Source organism: Phodopus roborovskii, unplaced genomic scaffold (genome assembly GCF_943737965.1).
Source record: "Phodopus roborovskii unplaced genomic scaffold, PHOROB, whole genome shotgun sequence".
Taxonomy (NCBI): Eukaryota; Metazoa; Chordata; class Mammalia; order Rodentia; family Cricetidae; genus Phodopus; species Phodopus roborovskii.
This window is the reverse complement of record NW_026126567.1, coordinates 17961498-17985432: the sequence shown is the minus strand read 5'-3', so window position 1 is coordinate 17985432 and position 23935 is coordinate 17961498. Positions and strand designations below refer to the sequence as shown.

Genomic DNA, 23935 nt, shown 5'->3' with positions numbered 1-23935 from the left:
TATGAGGGAAAACATCTTGTACTGTGAAATACCTAGCTTGTTGCCACTTGAATTTCTCAAGTTGAGTCATAGAGAGCAAACTAGTTAGACAGAGAGGATCAAAAGCCAGGCCAGGCTTTTAGGAAACTGATAGCATTAGCAGGAGTTCTATACCAGCCTGGTCTATGTAGAGACTTCAGGCCAGCCAAAGCTACATGGTAAAGCTACATGGTGAGATCCTGTCTCTGAAAAAAAATAGTTTCATGATGAGTGTCATGTAATACTGTATCACAAGACAAATCGTCATTAGTCTGGAATTACAGATTTATGCTTGACAATTTCTAAATCAAGCCTTATCATTTGTACTTCAACAAGTTAGTCATTTTTATGCATGATCACACACAAAAATGTGCAGTAGGTGATGGCTCTGTGGTGGCAAGGTGGGTCTTTTTTTTTTTTGCTCTTGTTGAAGGCGTTAGCACTTGGTACAGTATGCAATGAAATAACTTTAATATTGAGTAAGTATTTACTAAGTACTCCCATGAACTTCCTCTCTCTGTTCTCTCCTCTCTCATTGTACATATCCCAGGCTGATTTGAATTCCTAATCCTTCTTTCTCTGAAGTATTATAAACTGGTATTAGTTGTGCTGGGGATCAAACTCTGAGCCATGTGTATAAGGCAAGCACTCTACCAACTGAGCCACATTCTTAGCTCAAAACAGCTATTTCAGTAGAAATTCCAGTATGAGCCACAATTGTAATTTAATTGATTTTCCAGTGTTATATTAAGAAAGTAGGAGAAATAAAGTTTATTTAGTCCTGTGCACCCAAAATATCATTTCAACATGATTAACAGGTGACTTATGGTCTTTCATTTTCACAGTAGAATGTACCTCCAAGAATAGTTTGTATGGCATAACCCTCCCTATAGAGATTGTTTGTCTTTTTTATTGTCATCTTGATAGTATTTTTTTTTAAACCTGTCTTTTGAAGTCAGATACAGAATTGGTGCTCGCTATTGGATTGCTGCATTGTAGGGAAGGGTTCTGGGTTCTGTTGTGCTTTGTGTTGTGCCAAATTCTCTCTCCGTGTCAGGTGAGGGAGAGTGCTGTCCTTTATGGCACCAGGTTAGCATAAACTAATTAGGCATATGCAACACTGGACATTCAGACAAGAGAGTTCTTTTAGTAGTAGTACCTTGTCCTCCCAAGGCTTGATACAGAGCAGAAGAAATCCCAGTGAGATTACTGTAAATGGAGTGCCCCGTTACCTCCTCTAAACCCTGCTTTCGCCCCGGTTTTTAATCAGTTACAGTGGTGTCAGTCCAGTGACAGATGCCCTTACAAGGGAAACACCAAAAATTATAGAAGACATGGAAGAGGAGGCCGTGTAACCAGGGACTGAGGTTGGAGTAATACAACCAAAACCCAGTGATTGCTCAAAGTCAGCTGGAAGAGCATAGAATAAGAGTATTCTCCGGAGTTGCAGAAGGGGACATAGCCCTGCCTGTAATCTCAGAACTGAGAAAGTAAATTCCTGTTGACAGCACCCACAGGAAACTAATATATAATCAGAAGTGGTCAATACACCAAAGCTTGGAGCTTTTCTTTGCTTTCTGACCTGCATCATGATTATTAGGTGCTAACAGTGCCATTCTAATCCTTTCTTAGAGCTGCCAGCGGAAGTGTGTTAATACTAATACTCTCTAGCCTCAGCAGGCTTATGAAATAGACCATATCCTTAAGATGTGTTCTGCAACTTTCACTCCTTCGTGTCTTTTCTCCATTCCTTGCCTGTTTCTTTTGCTCTTCACTTCTAAAGTGTAGTTGATATGGGGGGGGGGGTAGATAAACTGCTGATAGGGATGAGCTAACCGGTTCCGCTCCTTAAAGCGTGATTTCTAAAAGATCCCCCTGCACCTTTCTCCTTTGCATCTCTCCTGTACCTACCTCTGTTCCTACCCCTCTATAGTTACTTCCATGGTGATTTCATCCTTGCTCCTGAGTTTACACATCACCCCTGTAACAACTCCCAAACCACATCTCTAGACCTGCCTCTACTCCTACCTTCAGCCCTAGATGGTTTTTTGTGAAGTGGTTCAGGGTGTTGGAACCTGTTAAATGTCTTCCTGTCTTAGGAGGCCTTTTATGTTTCTCAATGGCTGCTTTTCAAACTGTTGTTTAGGTTAAAGCCTTTCAGGGGTCAATAGTTAAAAGTATTATGTTTTTAATCTTTTTCACAGTTGAAGGAGCATTACCTCCTTTTATAGCAGCTTGCTGGTTTCTGATTGATCAGGTAACATGTATTATTTATAATGCATTCGACTAAAAGGACAGAGCACCATTCCTCTCTACTTCCCAGTAAAGTTCGGGGCTTGAGTAGGTGAATGTGGCAGGTGGTGTGAAGCTGTTCAAGACACAACTCTTTTGGGAGGCTTTGGCATGTGGGAATAGTGTATTCTGAACTTGTAGTTTCTGCTTCTGGGAACCATAGAAAGAGTCTTAGGGTTGAAGGTGTATATATGGCCTTGGAAAATGGTACTTTTCAAATCTGGAGTGGACTGTTGAAAATGGGTATTTCTCCATGCTAATGATTTGTCCCTTTCTCCCATATTTAGAAGTAATGTTGTGAAAGTGTTTGTTCCATTTTTAATATTAGATCACTAGAATTTTGTCTAGTCAGGTAGATGTAAGAAGACTGAAAAGTCTGTTTATTTTAAAGAAATGTATATTTGATAATGTATTCCAAATTTTCAAGTGGGTGACTATACTGGTGAGGAAAGCCATTTCAGGCTGGAGCAATCTAGGGTCGGGCTAAGAGCGCTGCTCCTCTTCCGGAGGACCCGAGTTTGATACCCAGCACTCACATCAAATAGCTCAAAATAAGCATATTTGGCCATGTGGACAAAGTTGTCAAATATATAATTATAATTCCCTAAGGAGAGGAGAGAGACACAATATTAAGAGTTGAAAACATTAGAAGTGTTTTCTTAATTTGTTTGAATTAACTTAAAATTGAAGAAGTTCAGTCAGTCCCAGACAGGATTAATACAAAGAAAACAGATTTAGGCACATATTAATCATTGTTACCAGTTTTATTTGGTTTGGAGTCATCATGGGTACATCTCTCTGGATAGGTGCACTGGCATTTTCCTAACCAGACACAATGCGACCTGTATCCGCATGTGAGCGTGTGTGTATGTAGACACTAGCTACTGCCTTGCTGGATGAGCTGTATTCTGGAACTGTGAACCCATAATAAACCTGAAGTTGATTTTTGGTTCAGTGTTTATTACAGCAACAGGAAAGAAAACCAATATAATCCTTAATACCAAAGATATAAATTAATAAAACCAAAAGAAAAATCACATTGCCTATAGGGGAATTAGTGAAAATGGCTTACTGCTGTGAGATCTACACCAGAAGTACTAAAGATGGGGATGGGGGGCAGTGGCTGTGGGAAGAAAATAACACATTTGGGGGGATGGAAGTGTTGCACAGGAAGAAATGAAGAGCCCCAGAAACGGAAAATAAGTGTCTTAGTTATTCCTTCAAAGAGACCATGGCAGCAGCATGGTCTTATAAAGGAAAGCTTTTACTTGGGGTGGCTTACAGTTGAGACATTTAATTCATTATCGTGTCAGGAAGCAAGGCATCATGGGGGCAGCCGTGGTGCTGGAGAGGAGCTGAGAGTTTTACACCTTGATTTAAAGACAACAGGGAGAGATTTAGCCATAAGACCTCAAAGTCCACCCCCCAGTGACACACTTGCTCCAACAAAACCACACCTACTTCAGCAAGGCCACACCTCCTAATAGTGCCACTCCCTGTGAGTCTGTGGGGGCGGCCCTTTTCTTTCAAACCACCACAAACAGGCTCCATCTTTTTGAAGGGGGTGGGCCATGTCTGTCTGGGCATGAATAGCTTGGAGTATTGAACTCAAGTTTTCAGACTTGGTGGCAACTACTTTTATCTGTTGAGCCATCGCATTGGTCCCTCTGAATGGGTTTTGTAAGCATAAGAAGTGCTACACTAATTTATAAAGGAGTTTCATAAATGTGACAAATCTTCTATATTTTAAAATATCAAATTAAAAATCTCACATTTGGACAACGTAAATATTGAATGTTTTCAAGTATAAAAGGGAGCAAAGTTTTCAATGTAAAAAAAAAAAAAAAAACAAGCAAAAAGTGAACAGCTAAAGTAGGGATACATGGAAATGCGTTTTTAAGTTGTTTGGTGATGAAACAAAGTCGCCGGGGACTCATGCTGCAGGGTGCGCTTTATCAGTTCAGTGGGCTGGATGGATGGAGAGGAGCCCAGTACTAATGGTTAGTGTGAAATGACTGGGTAGCTATTTAGAAGTAAAAGTTTATCTTTTGCTTACATTAAAAATTTTGAATGAATCAAAAATTTAAAGAAAAATAATTTAGAAGTAGCAAAAGACAGTTTTATTTACTTTAAATTTTTCAGTGCTTGAGAGGCAGAAACAAGCAGTTCTGTGAGTTTGAGGCCAGCCTGGTCTACATAGTAAGCTCCAGGCCAGCCAGGGTTACACAGTGAGGTCCTCCCCACCCCAAAATTCATTAAATTACATTTATTTAATTTTGGTTTTGTTTTGTTTTGAGACAGGGTCTCACTATGTAGCTCTGGCTTTCCTAAAGCTCACTATGTAGATCAGACAGAGACCCACCTGCCTCGGTTTCTTGAGTGCTAGGATTAAAGGCTTGGCTGTGCCACTGTGCCTGGCAACCCGTAGGCTCTTATATAGTATATTCTGTATAAACCCACTGGACCTTATATTAGTCTTTATAGGTCATGTTTGAAGTAACTGGCATTTAATAAGTATGCATTATGTTTTCTATGTGTACGCATATATCTATACACACACATGCATGCTAGGAGGTCTGATAATGAAAACAAGTCTAATAGTTTCTAAATTTTTGTTTCTCCATTTGTAAAATGAGGATAACAAAAAATGTTTATAGCAAAAATTTGTGAATTGCAAATCATTCAGGGGAGAAAAGCGAGCTGCTTGTGTGCCTGCTTCTGGGGTGATAAGATGAAACATATGACTATATCTTCTGGATTTGCTGTTACGTAGGTCTCTTCTTAATCTTGTTCATATGGCTTGCAAGATGTTTTTCTTTTTTTTAAGTAGATTCTGTATTAGGCTACCATTTACTATGATTTCTCAGTGATGCCTCTATGCTTTGTGAAAATTGAGGTATTTTAAAACAAAGAAGATCACTAAGGTTCACGTAGGCAGTATGTGCATCTTGTTAATAGTAATACTCTCAGTGTTCTGTACATGGAGGGCAAGAGTCCAGCTGTGAGATTCCACTACAGTTCTTGTTACTGAAGCATTCCCTTCTTTTTAGTCAAGTGTTTATAAATAATTCCCTTGGATCATTTTTCCAAAGAGTAGTTATTGTGTGTATTTTAAAAAATAAGTCTTAGGTCTGGAGGTGTAGCTTGACAATTAAGAGTACTATTGCTCTTCTAGAAAATTTATGTTCTCAGCATCCATGTTAGGAAGTAGGTGGCTACCTGTATTTTGACTCCAGGAAATCTGTGCCCTTTTCTGGCCTCCATGGTCACCTGCACATACATGCATGCACCCCTACACAGTTACACTAACATACACCTACTTTTTTTAAAAAGCAGTGTATGGCAGCATACACTTTTAATCACAGCACTTGGGAGGCAAGAGTGGGTGAATATATGTGTGTTCAAGGCCAGCCTGGTCTACATGGTGAGTTACAGGACAGCCAGGACTACATAGTGATACCTTTTCTCAAAAACAAAAGGTGGTACACACCTTTGATCCCAGTACTCCTGAGTTTGAGGCCAGGACAGGTAGAGCTACACAGAGAAACCCTGTCTCAAAAGACAAACAAATAAACCCCATAAAACTAAATAAATAATAATTTTGGAGAACATAAAAATGTCTTACTGTCTCCATAGCATAATGAGAAACAGAACATGGTTTCAGTTGGGGAGAGGTGGCAGAAGTCAACCTATAGGAATCTGCTTTTAAGTGAGTGTGTTTAAGGAAGTGTCTGTAGTGTTAGTGGTTGTTAAGTGGAGGGTGTAGCCAAATCAATTTGTGTCCTGTTCTACAACTGTCTCATACCAACCAGGTAGAGTACCATACAGTTGTCATTTCCCAACATTCTGTATGAGTCTTTTCATAGCTTATATTTGGATTATAGTTTGTTCATTTAAGTGCCCAGTTGAATACTCAAATGTTACTTACTTATTGATTGATTTTTCAAGACGGTTTCTCTGTGTGGTCCTGGCTGTCCTGGAACTCCTGCCTGCCTCCACTCCCAAGTGTTAAGGCTTAAATGTTATTTTTTGGTTTTACATGGAGATTTTGTTGTTTTTGCATTTTTTATCTTTTACCAACTATATAGCAATAGGTAGATTTATTTGCAATTTGTATTATTAGTTCACTTAAACTTTGTAAGTAGGATATCTGGGCTTAAGAGTTTGTGTTTTAAAGTTTAATAAATAATGCTAAATTACCCCCCCATAGTACTTGGGGTGATTCTTTCACTGAACTAATACCAACCCTTTACAGCTTTTGTTGGTATTTACCACGTTGGTATCTAATGTTTGTGTTTTTATTTTTTTAGTTGTTTCCAGTCTGACAAATTTGTGTAATACCCAAAACCACCTGCTTGAGTCTTTGTGTGGCTCTCAGACTTACATGTTTTCTCACTGCTATTGTATAAAGTCTACTTTTTAGTATGAAAGCTTATTCTTTGTTAAACATGTTTCCTACTTTATTGTGTGTGGTCTTGTATGGGAGTAAAAATGCTGGGTATTCATATGCTCCAGTTTGGTAGACGTTGTTAAATAGTTTCCAAAGTAGTTTTGCCATCTTATTTTCTCACCACTAATATGAGAGTGCTTACCCCTCCATATCCCTGTCAACATCTAGAAATACCAGTGTGAGTTTTAGCCATCTACTAGGTGGCTTGTCTGTATTGTTGTAATGATGATGAATGATCATCTTTTGTGAAGTGCTTTTTATGCCCTCTGTCCAGTTTTTCTTTTGGGTTGTCTGTTTTTATGTACTTGTAGATGCTCTTAGCTGTTCTGAACACTGTTCTTTTATTAGCTGTTTGTGGCTTGTGTGTCTTGGACTTTGTCCTTGCCATCTTTTATTTTATAATTAGCACTTGTAATGTTCTGAATAAGAAATCTTTTTGTTGAAATATTCCTTTTGTCTCCTAAAAGCTTCTTCACAGTTAAATTTGTGAATTTGCTGTAACTGAGTTTTTAAATCATTTTATTGTTGTTTGTGTGTTTCTGTGTTCACATGACATGATGTATGCGTGAAATTCAGAGGACAACTTTCAGGAGTCAGTTCCCTTCTCCTACCATATATATTCCAGTAAACCCAGGTCATCGGGCTTTTGTGGCATGAGTCAAATTCCTGATCTCCTCTCAAGTATTCTGTCTACATGTCTGCCTGCAGGCCAGAAGAGGGCACCAGATATCATTACAGATGGTTGTGAGCCACCAAGTGGTTGCTGGGGACTGAACTCAGGTCCTCGGAAGAGCAGCCAGTACTCTTAATCGCTGAGCCATTTCTCAAATAATTTTTAAAAGGGCATTTTTAGTGTTCAACAAAGTTGAAAATCAAATGTAATAGGTGAGAGTTTGTTTGTTTTTGTTTTTTGAGTCAGGGTTTTTCTGTGTTGCCCTGGCTGTCCTGGAATTTGCTCTGTAGATCAGGCTGGCCGCCAAGTCATAGAGAGCTCTGCCTCTGCCTCCCAAGTACTGGGATTAAAGGATTAAAGTTGTGCACCATCACCCAGCTAATATGTGATATTTTTAGAAGACCATGTTCTGTTCATTGGTCTGTCACCATCCTGATAACATACCACATTGCCATAATTATGAAATTATAGTAAATGATTGTTTCTGGAATGTAAGAGACCCTCTCCGTAGAATGCTTTTCTTCATGATTATCATATAAGCTATTCTTAGCTTTTTGTGTTTGCATGTGCATTTTATTTCTAATTAAAAACAAATTAAAGTCGGTGAGGAATTATTTAAGTCAGTGATAGTACTGAGATTTATCTAAGACTTTTGTAACAGTTGTTTTGGTTCAAGTGTAAAACATCTTTTATTAGGAGTAAGGAATGTCTTCGTTGCTATTTCATCTTTCATTGTATATTTTCATGTAGACTAATGATTTTAATTTTTAAGCTAATGGTTGTAGAGCCTACTTGTTTAAAACTTTAATAGAGAACCTGTAAGATTATGAAAACATATACACATAAAAATACAGTTAAACTGTTTTTTGTTTTTTAGGACATCTGTGACAACACTCTTCTCTAATTGAACTTTTTCAAGATTTTCTGAAGGAACCAACAGGATTATTTTACATCATGACTTAACCTGAACACAAGAACAAACAATAAATTTTATTTTTAAGTATAATGAAGGGCTGTGTATGAGCACTGACCCACCTCAACTCTAATGAGCATTTTAGACATGAGTTTACATGGGCAGATGGGTTCAGATCGAGATCTCCAGTCCTCTGCCTCATCTGTGAGCTTGCCCTCTGTCAAGAAGGCACCTAAGAAGAGGAGGATTTCCATAGGCGCTCTCTTTCGGAGGAAAAAGGACACCAAGCGCAAATCAAGGGACCTCAATGGCGGAGTGGATGGAATTGCAAGTATTGAAAGTATACATTCTGAGATGTGTACTGATAAGAACTCCATTTTCTCTACAAATACCTCTTCTGACAATGGATTGACTTCTATCAGCAAACAAATTGGAGACTTTATAGAATGTCCTCTGTGCCTTTTACGGCACTCAAAAGACAGATTTCCTGATATAATGACATGTCATCATAGATCTTGTGTGGATTGCTTACGACAGTACTTAAGGATAGAAATCTCTGAAAGTAGAGTTAACATCAGTTGTCCGGAATGTACCGAACGGTTTAATCCCCATGACATTCGCTTGATATTAAGTGATGATATCTTAATGGAAAAATATGAAGAATTTATGCTTCGACGGTGGCTTGTTGCAGATCCTGACTGTCGGTGGTGTCCAGCTCCAGACTGTGGGTGAGAACATATCGTTTGGCTTTCTTAATTTGTTTTTCTCTGGGGAGAAAGTTAAGAATTTTCTTGTAGTCTAAAGAACAGTCTTAACATGCCAAATAACTTACAGAACACACATTTTGGGTATATACTACTTTAAGTATTCAAATTCAGAAATCCTTATGTTGTCTCTGTTAAATTTTCACCTGCACTTTGAGAAGACAGCTACTAGTAAGATGGTAGGAACAGGATTGCATTACAAGCATATTTGGATTTCCCCATCCATGAGCAGTTTTTATTTGGGGGGGGGTGACAGAATGTTCAGTGTTAGGGTTATTTGTTGCCGTAAGTAAATGACCCTTTTGAAAGGAATGTTATACCACAGATGGTCAGTGTGTTTGTGTTCATATGTGAACATTTTCAGGTCTCAAGTATTGCTACACAGGAGTTAAATAATTTATTTCCTCAAGTTCTAAATGACTGTCATTCCCTCAGCATTTGTATTTGATTATTATGTAACTGCAGCCTGGGTGTTGTGCATTGGTCAGAACTAAGAGTAACCAGATATTCGCCCTGTAAGTTTTGTGCCCTGTTTAGTAAAACCCACAGTGGGGAGATAGCTCAGTTGGTAAAATGATTGTTCTGCAACATGATGGACCTAAGTCTGGATCCCCAGAATCTGTGAAAAAGCTAGGCCTGGTGGATATAGCTGTGGCCTCAGTGCTAGGGGGCAGGCAGAGACAGGGGGTCCCTGAAGTTTGTTGCCAGCTAAATTAGTTTAGCTAAATTAAGTAGAGAGTGATTGAAGGTAAACAGCTGTAATCAGCCTCTGGCTTCACATGTGTGTTCCTCCAACATATTTGTGGGTACATACCCTACACATACCACATAAAATACATACAAAACTACTAAAAAGACTGTAAAATTTAACATACCATTAGTACCCCATATATTTTATAGTGTTTATGAAAACCCTGAATTTCTATATAATTTGATTATAGATCCAGGGAAAGCTAGGATGTGAGTTTACAAAATTAAAGTTTCAGAATTCATTGCCTGAATCTAATTTTTAAAACTTGTTGATTTGCAGATTGCATCTAGTCTGTATTCTATATTTTTTAATTTTAAATTGAAAAAGTTAGAAGTATTTCCCATCTGGGCAAATTAGTGAACACACAATGTCTACCAAGGATTACTGAATAATATAATATATTATATACATAATATATTAAAAACCTGAGACTGGAGAGATAGCTCAGTGATTATGAGCACTACCTCTCTTCCAGAGGACCAGGGTTCAATTCCTAGCTCACAACTGTCTATAGACAACTCCAGTTCCAGGGGATCCAACACCTATATGCAGACAAAACACCAGTACACATAAAATAAAAATAAACATAAAAAAGTTAGTTACTTAATAATTCATGAATTCATTAGTTGTGTAAGTCTCAGATACAATCTAGTATCAGATTTGAATTATGCTTACTGATACTGAGTTTCTTTTGTAACAAAAGTGTCCATTGAAGATTATAAGGGTTAGAGCTGTCCTTCAGTGGCTGAAGTGCATTTACTTCACACATACTGAGCAAGTATGAGGTCCAGGGTCTAACCCCCCCAGTGCCATATACACTGAGCATGTGGGTGCATGCCTACAGTTTTAGCACTTGGGAAGTGGAGACAGGACAATCAGAAATTCAAAACCATCCTCAGCCACATAGTAGGTTCAAAGCCAGCCAGGGCTACATAAGACCCTGCCTAAAAATAAAAGTAGGTGAGTAGGTGTGTGTGTGTGTGTGTGTGTGTGTGTGTGTGTGTGTGTGTGTGTGTAAAAGATGGTAACTCTTTACACAGGGTGGGCCAGAGCTAGCTGAGCTTCAGGTGTAATGGCATTGATGGTGAGTTACACTCTGTGTCTAGAAAACAGTATTAATGAGCATTGCTTTCAGATAGTTGAGCTAGAACCTGTACTCTATTTAGATGTATTCCGAGCTTAAATGTGATTGTGTTACTCCTGAGCCTGTGCACCACTGCACAGAAGTAGAAATGGTTCTCCTCAAATTAGACTTTGAGGTGGACAAGGCATTTTTTTACCTTAACCCTTTTTTAAATTATTCATTTATTTTTTACATTCCAATCCCAGTTCCCCCTCCCTCCTCTCCTCCCACTCCCCCACTCCTTCCATCCGTCTGCTCCTCAGAGAGGGTAAGGCCTCCCCTAGGAAGTCTACTAAGTCTGTCCCATCATCTCATTGACGCAGGACCAAGACATCTCTCTACCCCACTACCACCCCCTCGTGTCTAGGCTGGGTAAGGTATTTCTCCATATAGAAGGGGCTCCACTAATAAGTCAGTTTGTGCATTAGTGTTAGATCTTGGACCCACTACCAGTGGCCTCATATATTGTCCCAGTCACACCATTGTCACCTATATTAAGGAAGTCTAGCTCAGTTTTATGCAGATTCCCCATTTGTCAGACCTGAGTCAGTGATCTCTCACTAGCTTGAGTCAGCTGATTCTGTGGGTTTCTTCATCAAGGTCTTGATTCCTTTGTTCATGTTATTACTCCTCCCTCACATTGATTGTACTCCTGAAGCTTGGCGCAATTGTTGTGGATTTCTGCATCTACTCCCATCTGTTTCTGGAAGAGGGTTCAAGCTTCTCTGGGGTTATAGATTGTAGGCTGGGTATATTTTGCTTTATGTCTGGTTTCCACTTATGAGTGAGTACATACTATATTTGTCTTTCTGGTTTTGGTTTACTTTCCTAGGGATGTTTTTTTCTAGTTTTGTCCATTCGCCTGTGAATTTTAGGATGTCACTGTTTCTTAACCACTGAGTAGTAAGTACTCCATTGTGTAAATATACCACATTTTCCTTATCCATTCTTCAGTCGAGGAACATCTAGGCTGTTTCCAAGATCTGGCTATTACAAGTAATGTTGCTATGAACATAGTTGAGTAAATGTCCTTGTGGTGTGAATGTGCCTCCTTCAGGTATAAGCCCAACAGTGATGTATTACAGGGTCTTGAGGTAGGTTGGTCCCTAATTTTCTGAGGAAGTGTCTTTCCACCATTTGAGATTGTTCTGTTGAGAATTCTCTGTTTTAGATCTATACCCCATTTTTTAATTGGATTATTTGGTAGTTTGATTTCTGGTTTCTTGAGTTCTTTGTATATTTTGGAGATCAGTCTTCTGTCAGATGTAGGGTTGGTGAAGATCTTTTCCTGTAGGGAGATGTTTTGCCTTGTTGACCATGTCCTTTGCTTTACAGAAGCTTCTCAGTTTCAGGAGGTCCCATTTATTATTGTTACTCTCAGAGTCTGTGCTACTGGTGTTCTATTTAGGAAGTGGTCTCCTATGTCTATGTGTTCAAATGTATTTCCCACTTTCTCCTCTATGATTACCTTAACCTTTTAAGAGTCATTCTATCTAATGCTCCTGCGAACACGTCAAACCTTGAGAAATGATTTCTGTTGTATAGATCATGTGGAGGAAGAATGTGGTTTTCAGAGTATCCTTCATAGAACCCTAGGACATGAGTTATTTAGTGAGGTATGAGAAACAGGGGTCAGTGTAAACTGAGACAGTAAATCTAAGAGCCCACAACTTCTGGTTGATAAACAGCTGTATATCTTGTCACCACACATAACATATTAAACAAAATCAGGACAGATCACAAAGGTAGTTATAAAAAAAAAATAACCAAAAAATACTTGGATAATTTACTCACTTGCCACATTATCTATTATTAAAATTGAATACACCTTACAGTAGAGAGATTGATACCAAAAGAAACAAAATAGGAACACCTAATTCAATAAATTCTACTGTTAAGAAAGACTAACTTGCCAGGCTGAGGTGGCACACACCTTTAATCCCAGCACTCAGGAAGCAGAGGCTGGGGAATCTCTTTGAGTTCAAGGTCAACCTGGTCTACAAAGCAAGTTCCATGGCAGGCTCCAAATCTACACAGAGAAACCCTGACTTGGAAATTCTAAATAAATGAATAAATAAAATGAAAAATATGGTGGTTCTAAAGAATTGTCTATCCTTCATTTTGGCTGTACAGTAAGTTAGTGATGATGATAGGCAGTAATCTTAACTACAAGGGACATTAGAGTTCCTTTATTTTTACATCATTGTCTATGCTGGCTCCCTAGAGATTAGGAGCATATTTTATGTTATAGGTGTTATATTGGCATTGTGTAGAAAACATTACCCACTAACATAAAACTTGTATGCATAGTTTGGGCATCTTGTAGATGATGTCAGGAATCAAATGTTTGTCCTCTGCAAGAGCAGCTAGTGCTTAACCACAGAGCTGTGTCTCCAATCGGTGCCATCTTAAAACCCCCCGGCTGATCTTAGCCTTTGAATTTCCTCTGATTTCACATTCTGCTACTCTTCTAACCTCCTTCATTCCTTTAGTAAAAGATAGGAAATAGATATAGAAGAGGTTTAGAATAAAAGGTTTTTTCCTTTTCACTGAAATTACCATTTTTATAGGAAAACTTGGCTTTAAAATTGATACTTTAAAGTTGAAAAAAAATGTAGATTCTTTCCTTTGCCCCCAGGACTATAGTAAATTGGCTTTTAAAATTAGTATTGGGAAGGGGGGGTGGTATGGATGTTTTGCCTGCATGTTAGTCAGGCAAATGCCATGTATGCAATACCCATGGAGGCCAGAAGAGGGCATCAATCCCCTGTGCCTGGAGTTAGAGTTATGAACCGCCATGTGGGTGCTGTGAGTCTAATCCAGTCCTCTGTAAGGACAGCCAGTACTCTTAAATGCTGAGCCATCTCTCTAGCCCCTCCTTGGTTATCTTAAAACCCAAGGAAGTGAAATTCTGTTAAATTACTGTTTTGATTTAAATTGCCGTCAGTTCTATACTATTTTAATGTAAATTCTTCCAGAAACAAAATAGAATTCAAGGCGCAAAGTTTAAGTTTGAAGGCTGGGATGCTTAAGGAAGTAGTAAACCAGAAAGGAAGGAATGCCCTGCTTCTTAAAGTCTTGCACAATCATGCAAATGGTCTTGAAATCCGATCTTATGATTGCTACTTGAATTTTATTGCTAGTAATAAGAACACCAAAAACTCTCCTAAATTTCCAGGAAATGCTTGATGTTTTAAAAACAAACAAACCCAAAATTTAAATTTATTTGATGCTGCTTTCAAAGAGAGTTAGAAAGCTGTAGATGTTGACAGTTCTTCTGTGTAATTGTGTGTATGTGGACTTAATAGGAGTAGCATGGTTGTCACTGCTGCTGTATAAGGGTATTGCCATAGACTGTATTAGGTACTTTTCTGTTGCTATGATAAAGCACCGTGCAGGGATGAGACGTCACTGTCATAGTGGGGAAGCAGGCAGCGGGCAGTCTTGGAGGAAGGAACAGCTGAGACTGGCATCTCAGATTGCAAGCGGCAAGCAGAGGAGCAAAATAGGAATGGTACGACGTGCGCCATGGCTTTTGAAACCTTAAAGCCCACCGCCCAGTGACGTGCTTCCTTCAGCAAGACCACACATCCTCATCCTACCCAAACAATACCCCAAACTGGGAACTAAAGATTCAAAGCCCGAGACTATGGGCTTTGGGGAGTATGTACCGTTCAAGTCACCACACGCAGTCTACTAGCTTTACTCAGATTCCCTTTTACATGTATCTAGCTCATTCATGTGTGGTGGATTTTTATCAGGTGTAGGCTTGTGTGCTTACCATCACAGTCACGGATATCTCAATTTTTCATGTTGCCAGTTACAGCCAGCCCTTCATGACTTACAGTACCAGCTAACCGAAGAGGCTGAGGAATCATCACAAGTTCAAGTTCTGCCTGACTAATAGCAAGTTCAGAGGCAGCAATTTATCAAGATACTGTCTGAAATTTAAAACAATTAAGGACAATCATCCCCCATGTCATTTTCTAGCAATGGTGTACATCCCTTCCACTTTTTCCTTGAACCTGGCAAGTCATTAACCTAGTTTCCATTTCTAAAACCTTGTAATTTCAAGTGTTTCACATAAGAGGCAGGTAGTTTGTAACATTCTAAAATTGGCCTTTTTTAAACCAGTGTAATTCCCTAAGAGATTTTTTTCATCTTGTAACTTGTGTCATTCATTCATTTGATTCTTGAGTAGTATTCTGCTTTGTGCATGTAAGCACCATAGTGTAACCATTTGCTTGTTAATGGACAGCTGGGCTTTTTCCAGTTGGGACTATTATGAATACATCTGCTATGAAAGTTGATGAGAAGAAAGTCCAGTTTTTCTGGGACAGATGTCTAACAGTATCCAGATTTAAGTTTAAATAGTTATAAAGTGTCAAGATTATTTACTCCGAGAATGGGCATTAAAGACTAGTCATTAATGTACTCCTCGTCTTTTATTTGGCCCCAATCACCCAATTTTATTTCAAATAAAAGTATTTTTATTAAATTATTATGTGACATTGTTTTGTTGGAGATGTTCTTCCCACATAGCTCTGGCTAGCCTAGAACTGGCTTTGTAGCCCAGGGTGGCCTTGAACTCACAGAGATCCACCTGCCTCTGCCTCTGAGCGCTGGGATTGAAGACATGCACACTCACATTGGCTAAAATTTGAAAGTAAAGAATTTAGATTTTTTTAAAAGGTATTTATTGACTCATTTTTCTCTTATTCTCACATTGGTGAGATTGGGTTAGGGTTTATAATATTTATTAATGCATATCTGACCAATATTTTCTGAATAGCATTTAATTGGATGTTTCCTAAGTTTTTACTGACTTGATCATGGTTTGTGTTACATTTTAAATCATTTTCCTTGTTCTTTCAAGATATGCTGTGATAGCATTTGGATGTGCCAGCTGTCCAAAATTAACCTGTGGACGAGAAGGCTGTGGGACAGAGTTTTGCTACCACTGTAAACAGATCTGGCATCCAAACCAGACCTGTGATGCTGCTCGGCAGGAGAGAGCCCAGAGTTTACGCTTGAGAACAATACGCTCTTCCTCCATTAGCTACAGCCAGGAGTCTGGAGCAGCAGGTAGTTTTTTTTATTTGTATACTGTTTGTGTGCGTGTGTGTGAAGGTGGGCAAATGAGTGGAGATCATGATCCTCACTCACCTTTTGATTGTCTGCGACAAGGTGTCTTGCTTTTTCTGCTGTGATATCAGGCTAGCTGGCCTGTGACCTTCCAGGAATCCCCTGTCCTTGCCTTCCATCTCACCACAGGAGCACTGGGATTGCACTTGTGTGCACTCCTGTGACCTGCTGTGTGTGGGTTCTGGGGATTCAAACTCGGGTCCTTCCTTATGCTCTGGAAGCAGGTGCTTTCCTCACTGAGCCACCTGCAGGCCCTATCTGATTTTTAAAAATAAGTTATTTTTTCTCTAAAAATAGAGATTGCTTTGTGATTTTTAACTTAATATTCATTATCTTTAATTACTTTATTTACCCTTTACAGGTAAAAAGTGTTTTATGTATCTTTGTTTAATAAATAAAGTGGTTCTGAGCTTGGAGAGGTTTTATTGTCAATGACAACAAAGAAAACTGCCTGACTATGTACTAGACCACTGGATATAGTCTGCATCTATTATTCATAAATCCATGATATACAAAACTTATAAATACACTTAATAAAATAATTTGAAATGTATTACCAATGTACAATTACTTCTTTCTGTATAAAGACCACACAATTAAAAGTTTAATCTTTTCATTTAATTATTTTGTGAAATTTCAGATATATTTAATCTAGGATTAAGGGTAAAAATCATACTTAGGAAGACACACAAAGTGCTTCAAGGTATCTTTGGGGAGGAAATTAAAAATTACCTAGGAATCTATTTGTAAACTTGTATCTCATATATCACAAAATTAAAAAGTTTAAAATCTTTTAAAATCTCAGATATCTTAATGTTCTTTGAATAGTTAAAAAAAAGTAAAAAAATTGTTAACAGAATTTCCTTTGTTTATTGGAATTTTAATCCTTAGAACGTTTTTTGTTTTGATAGTTACAACAGAAAAAAAGGTAAAAATATAGAAATTTATGTTAAAAAAAAGGGGGGGGAGCCTGTCATGTACTTCACCCTGCTTGAGAAAGTCTTTTCAGTTTTGATATGGGTTTAATATTTCATATAACATGCCTGGGTTTCATATTTCATGTAATAAACTCAGGTTTCATATTTCATTTAATACACCTGGGTCTTCATTCTTACCTGCTTACTGGCTTGTTTCTGTTTCTTCTCCTAAAGATTTGGGGTAGAATACGAAGGTTGTTAGCAATAATTATAATAATTGTAGCTAAGGACCCAGAGGGCTTTAATGGAGGGCCTGTTTCTGGAGAGTTGGCAGTAGCCATTAGCTGTTTCCCTTGAGGATGCACAGGCATGCAGAGTAATAGAAATGGACCCCAGAACCAGATTTGGGATCCAGAATGGACTGAATTTAAGGTCCATATTCTCTTCCTTTGTGTGACCTGAGCAAGGCACTTGTCTCATCCTAAAAGTGAAGACACAGTGCTTATGTCCATAGGGCTGCAATAGTTCTCCCCATACATGATCTTACAATGTTAGTTAGATATGGAAACACCCCCAGAAATCTACAAGATATTTGAGCTTGTGCAAACCATTATTAAATCAAGAAGGGACATTGAAATGGCTTTTGTAATTTTTTTTAAATGAACATTACAACTTAGTTGTCTAAACAAGTATTCGGCTTCCTCCAAGTAGTCACCATGGGAGAGTGTTTATAGTCCAGTGTATATACTGGATGGCCTTGCTGACATAACTAGCAAATTCTGCAAAAGTAGTATCAATTTGACTTGAATTTGGTTATCTTTTTAAGATAACCAAAATTCTTATAAAGCTAAATAAAACTAGTGATACCATGGAGGTAAATCGGGGGTTTTGGTTCGGGCATGTGTCCAGCTTTCCAATAGTGTGTGACACAGATTGTTTTCTACAAAGTTCACACCCTGGAACTATGCATTAGAGTTGTCCCACCCTCAAAACATCTAAAAATCGTGTTTTACTATAAAGCTTACAATTTTGTGTATGCTGCTTCTTAAAGAGACACAAGGTTAGTATTTCTTTTGATAGGTATAAAAGCTAGCTTTTTTTCTTGTCTACCCTATGTTTAAAATTTATAATGCAAGTGTTGTATTCTTTGGGTCATTTAAATCATTATTTATGAATACATTTACTTTTTATATTCTAGAAACAATCACCTATCTTTGTCTTACACTGCTTGGAGCTGTTGCTTTGCTCAGAATAGTTTGAACTGTTAAAACACTGAATGTTAGCCTTACTAATTCTTCAGTTATAGACAGCTTTAGCCTTTCAAAAGCACTATAAGGAAACTTGAATTCATTGATAAAGTAGTTGAACAGTGGGAATAAAGCTTTTAGAAAGGAAAATAGAATATTAGCTTAATATTATAAAGTAATAACATGGAACAAATACTTGAATTCAGTGGTTAGTGTTGTAAATACATGTTCTAAACAGCAGATAGATAGACAGTATAGCTGGTTAATGATAACTGTTAATTAACTGCAGGCTGTTATTTAAAGAACAGCTAGAGTTCAGAATGGTGGTATACCTCTTACCCTTTGTTGACACTATGGCATATTTAACTTGGCACTGCTGTGCATTTTATAATGCATTAGTGTACATGCAGTTGCACCAACAACGCTTGAATAAATGAACAGAAAAGATGGAGACTGCTTACTAGCAGTCACGAGGATAAGGATGGTTACATTTACTCTTAAGGTTGTTCTCTGTGATCTACAGTGTTCTTAGCTGGTGTTACTAGAATAGAAATGGGAGTGTTTGTGTGCAGTGCCTTAGGTGACTGTGAAGTGATCACTTCCTGGTGGTGCCTCTTCACTATATAGGACAGCCAGCATCCAGGCTTCTGAACTCCTCCTGGGTCGTTTATTAATCTTGATTCTCATTGCTTTGCTATCATGTTTGAAAACGTAACAAACTGAAAATTTAGTATAAAGTATATTTCCTTAGAAGGGAAGAAAGAATGATTTTTTTTTCTTAAAAACTAAAAAGAGCAGGCTAAAATTGCCACTTAAAGAATGAAATTGCAAAGATTTGTTTGGGCAGTGTTGAGCTGCGAATCTCCTGGAAACCAGTTTCTATACATTTTGTTTTCTTGTCTGTGTTCCTCATAGCTGATGATATAAAGCCGTGCCCACGATGTGCTGCTTATATAATAAAGATGAATGATGGGAGTTGCAATCACATGACATGTGCTGTCTGTGGCTGTGAGTTTTGTTGGTTGTGTATGAAAGAAATTTCCGATTTACATTATCTAAGGTAAGCTTATGAAAAGAACTGTTTATGTATGAATAGACTTTACATCATATATCAGAGACCTTGTTTTGAAAACAGTATGTCCTAGTTGGGTTTTTATTGCTGTGAAGAGACACCATGACCACTGCAACTCTTACAAAGAAAATATTTAATTGGGGTGAGTCCTTCTAGTTTCAGAGGTTCAGTCCATTATGAACATGACAGGGAGCATGGCTGCATGCAGGCAGCTGTGGGGCTGGAGCTGAGAGAGCTTCATCTTGCCGGCAACAGGAAGTGGACTGGCTGTCACACTGAGGGAAGCTTGAGCATTTCAAACCTCAAAGTCCGCCCCCACAGTGACACACTTACTCCAACAAGGCCACATCTCCTAATAGTGTATCTCCCATTGGGGGCAATTTTGTTTTAAGGCACCACACCTAAGTATTTTTATTCCTGATATTTATAAGCTATTTATATAAGTTTGAAAGCTACCAAGTTATACTTAATAAAAAGTCAAGTATAGGAAATAAAGGTTCCTTTGTTTTTACAATGTTATTGTTTGTTGAACTTTAGTGCTAATATTTGCTACTCTATGCAATTAACCCAGCTCTTAATTTTCTTATAAATGAATTTTCTCATTTAGGCCCCAAAGTGAATTTATAATGTATTTACATAATGTTGTGTCTAAAATGGAGATAAAATAAACATACCTTATCAGTGTAGTATTCAGAAACTTAGGTTTTGAAGGTCATGGAGAACTGTGGATAAATTTTAAATCATAATTAGCAATATCCTGTTCATGTAACTTAAAGTGGATCTGTTTATGTAACTTAAAGTGGATCTTTCTTTAATCTTTTGGCTTTTAAATGAACCTAAAATATGAAAAGGAAGGGGGTGGTTAAGTAAGTATGAGAGCCATTCCTGTCTGTAGTTATTGCTTTGCTGTCTTGTAGTTACTTGTACTGTTTCCCAGCCATTATTATATAATTTTTTTCTTCTCAGTCCGTCAGGTTGTACTTTTTGGGGGAAGAAACCCTGGAGCAGAAAGAAGAAAATACTGTGGCAGCTGGGAACACTTGTTGGCGCTCCTGTAGGGATTGCTCTGATAGCTGGCATTGCTATTCCTGCCATGATCATTGGCATTCCTGTGTACGTGGGCCGCAAGGTAAGCCCTTTCATCTTCGTTGTTGGTGTGTCTTCTTAGAACTGAAGTGTCTTTGCTATATTTTTAATACAGAAGTTGCTTTCAGTTTCTCCATCATCAGCTTTGGGCTATGGATGTAATTCTGTTGGTAATTTTTTTTTCCCATGGCGGAAGTCCTGGATTTGATTCCCAGTACTCCATAAACTGGGTGTAGTGTCCCATATCTGTAATCTGCACAGGCAGTGGAGGCAGAAGGATCAGAAGTTCAAAGCCATCTTTGGTATACAGCAAGTTTGAAGCCAGCCCATGTGTCTCAAAAATAGACAAATAAGTAAACTAACAAAATTCTATTGTACAGTAAAGTGTTTGGCAAGCAAATATATGTGCATAAAAGGCAACCTTCTTTAAATGATTACAGTCCGCACTACAGTTTTGAAGGATAATTGACACTGTTTTTCTCTTGGATATATACTTTTAAAGTTATTTCTGTGAGATCTTTAAGATAGAAATTCATGACTAAATAACACATGCCCTCGAGCAAAGAATAATTAACCAGTTCTTTAAGTCTTTACTCTTCAGTTCAAAGCTTTTCCACCTTCATTATATTACTGCTGTTTATGAATACAGTTACAAGTTATAACAGTCTTTTGTGGAAATCCAAACACCAACATTTGCTAATCCCTGTCATCTTACACCATTAGCTAAGCGGGTAACTTATTTGGAGAGCTAATGGGATAATTTATGAAGTACTAAGTACCCTGTTGCCATCTAAATTAAATTAATTAGATGTCAAGAAAGTATGTGATCCTAACACAGTCAGAACAAAGAGAACAGCTTCTCATAGAGAATCAGTAGTGAAGAGCCCAGACCTTATGGCAGGCGATTTACAGACCTGCATTAGTCTTTTTTGGGAGACAGGGGGAGTCTCTCTGTAAAGTCACTGTGTAGCCCTGGCTAGCATGGAACTAACAGAGATAGGCATTGGCCTGCGCCTGCCTTCTAAAGGTAAAGCATGTTTCCCCACATCCAGCCACTGATTAATCCTACTGTTTTAATAGTACCCTAGGTATTCTAACCTCTAATCCATGTGATAAAATAATGAGGTTTTCATTTACTTGCTTTATGGTAGGTGTGTGAGTACATGAGTCTCAGAGGTCAGAGGACAGCTTGCTGGAATCAATGTCTGCTTTCATTGTCTTGTTCCAAGGTCGCACTCAGGCTTGACATCAAAGACTGCTACCCTCTGAACCATCCTGCCAGCCTCACACTGCGGTTTAGAAAAGGGATTTGGGCCCAGGAGAACAGATTCTGTATATGAAGTCCCTCATAGATTTTAGTCTAGCCAGTTAGTTGGGTTACTCAGTCCTGGAGAAAGCACCAACTCAAGAGAGGAAGCCCATACTGTTGTCACATGGCCACTGTTGTTAGACAATACAGTCTCTCTTTGTGTCCTTTAATTGTGTTTCTGAGCTGTGCTACTAATCTCAGGGTAAGAACCTTCCTCTTCCATAGACAGCTGTGTTTATTTCATGGACATGAGTGTTTGCCTGCATGTGTCCCTGTGTACCATGTGAACCTGGTGCTTGCAGAGGCCAGAAGATGGCATCAGATCACCCACAACAGCGGTCTCAGTCTGTGGGCCATGACAAAATTACAGTTACAATGTAGCAACAAAAATAATTTTATGGTTGGGGTCACCACAACATGAGGAACTGTATTAAGGGTAGCAACATTAGGAGGGTTGAGAACCCTGGTTTAGAGTTAGAGTTACAGACAGTTGTGAGCTGCCTGCCATGTAGGTGCTGGGAGTCAGACTCAGTTCTTTGCAAGAGCAGCACCATGTACTGTTAACTACTGAGCCATTTCCTCTAGCTCTGAAAATATCATCTAAAAACAAAAATATTATTAATTAGTTTTGATAGAAAGGCTTATAGCTTCTTGGTAGCTGCTTAACTACTTGTAGGAGGTTCTACACTAGATCCCAGACAGCACAAAAACAAAACAAAACAACAAAACTGGTTTGGTGGCTGCTGAGGAACCAGAGACTTCTGTTAATTGTTTATTTCAGAAGAGTCTTAAAGTTAACCTCTAAACCCAGTGAGTTAGGGCCACAGCCTGGTGCAGGAGCACTTGCACAGCCTGGTGGGTGGAGGAGCACTTACACAGTCTGGCACAGGAGCACTTACACAGCCTGGCAGAGGAGCACTTGCACAGCCTGGTGCAGGAGCACTTGCACAGCCTGGTGGGTGGAGGAGCACTTACACAGTCTGGCGCAGGAGCACTTACACAGCCTGGCGGGTGGAGGAGCACTTGCACAGCCTGGCGGGTGGAGGAGCACTTACACAGTCTGGCGCAGGAGAACTTGCACAGCCTGGCGCAGGAGCACTTGCACAGCCTGGCGCAGGAGCACTTGCACAGCCTGGCGCAAGGGTCTGGCTGTGATTCTCAGCTCTACAAAGAAAATTAACTCTGATATAAACTGTTGCTGTGATTAAGTAAAACACTATGATCAAAACAGCTTGCCAAGAAAGGGGTTTATTTGGTTTAACTTTTCTCATTGTAGTCAGTCATGGAAAGAAGTCAGGACAGGATCTAACGGCAGGAATTGAAGCACATTCCTTGGAGAAACTCTGCTTACTGGCTTCTTTCTTGTACAACCTAGTGGTGACACCACCTACAATGGGCTGGGACCCCCTACGTCAGTCATTCATCAAGAACATGCCCGTCAGCACCCACGGGCCAATCTAGTGTGGGCATTTTCTTCTCCTTCCTTTCTTAAATTTTATTTTTATTTAAATTTTCCCAGACAGTTTCTCTGTGTGGCCCCCTCCTCTGTAGACCAGGCTGGCATCAAACCCTGAGATTGCCTGCCTCTGCCTCCCCAGTGCTGGGATTAAAGTCATGTGCTACCACACCTGGCTTAGTGTGGCATTTTCTCTGTTAAGGAGGTTCCTTATTCCCAAATAACTCTAGCTGTGTCAAGTTGAGGAAAAGCAGGACAAAAACTGATTTTAAAATTTTGTGCGTGCGTGCGTGCGTGCATGTATGTGTATTAAAGTGCCAAAAAGGTTTTTATCGAAAGTAGAACTATTTGCTCAGGTACTTAGAAGCAGAATTGACAATGAATTTAGAGTAATAGTCAGCCTGCCACCCAGTACTCTGGAAGCTAAAGCAGGCTGGCAGCAGATCATAAGCCAGCCAGTCTGTGTTTGTTGTTGTTTGCACAGGCACCTAAAGAGCAAATTGATGGATTAGTTTTCTTTAATTTTCTGTGATATTTGGGATCTGCATCAGCTCAGAAAAACTAGTAAGTCAAGAAAATGCCTGAAAACTGAGCTTTTAGTTGCAATAAAAAGTAGGAAATGTTGCAAGAATAACAAGCTAGGCATGCCTATAACCCAGCAGTTGTGAGGGAGAGGCACAAGGACCAGAAGGTCGTCCTTGGCTACTGGGTGAGTTGAG

The 23935-nt window shown here is 38.9% G+C and overlaps 1 protein-coding gene across 2 annotated transcripts in view; it reads left to right on the top strand.

Annotated features, from left to right (window-relative positions):
- Rnf19a (ring finger protein 19A, RBR E3 ubiquitin protein ligase) overlaps nt 1-23935 on the top strand; it is a 37469-nt gene that overhangs the window by 5454 nt on the left and 8080 nt on the right. For both annotated transcript variants that reach the window (XM_051202738.1, XM_051202740.1), the window contains exons 2-5: nt 8311-9074; nt 15861-16069; nt 19209-19353; nt 20332-20494. In XM_051202738.1, coding sequence (XP_051058695.1) covers nt 8479-9074; nt 15861-16069; nt 19209-19353; nt 20332-20494 — 1113 coding nt within the window. In that variant the 5' untranslated portion in view covers nt 8311-8478. The remainder of the gene's footprint in view (nt 1-8310; nt 9075-15860; nt 16070-19208; nt 19354-20331; nt 20495-23935) is intronic.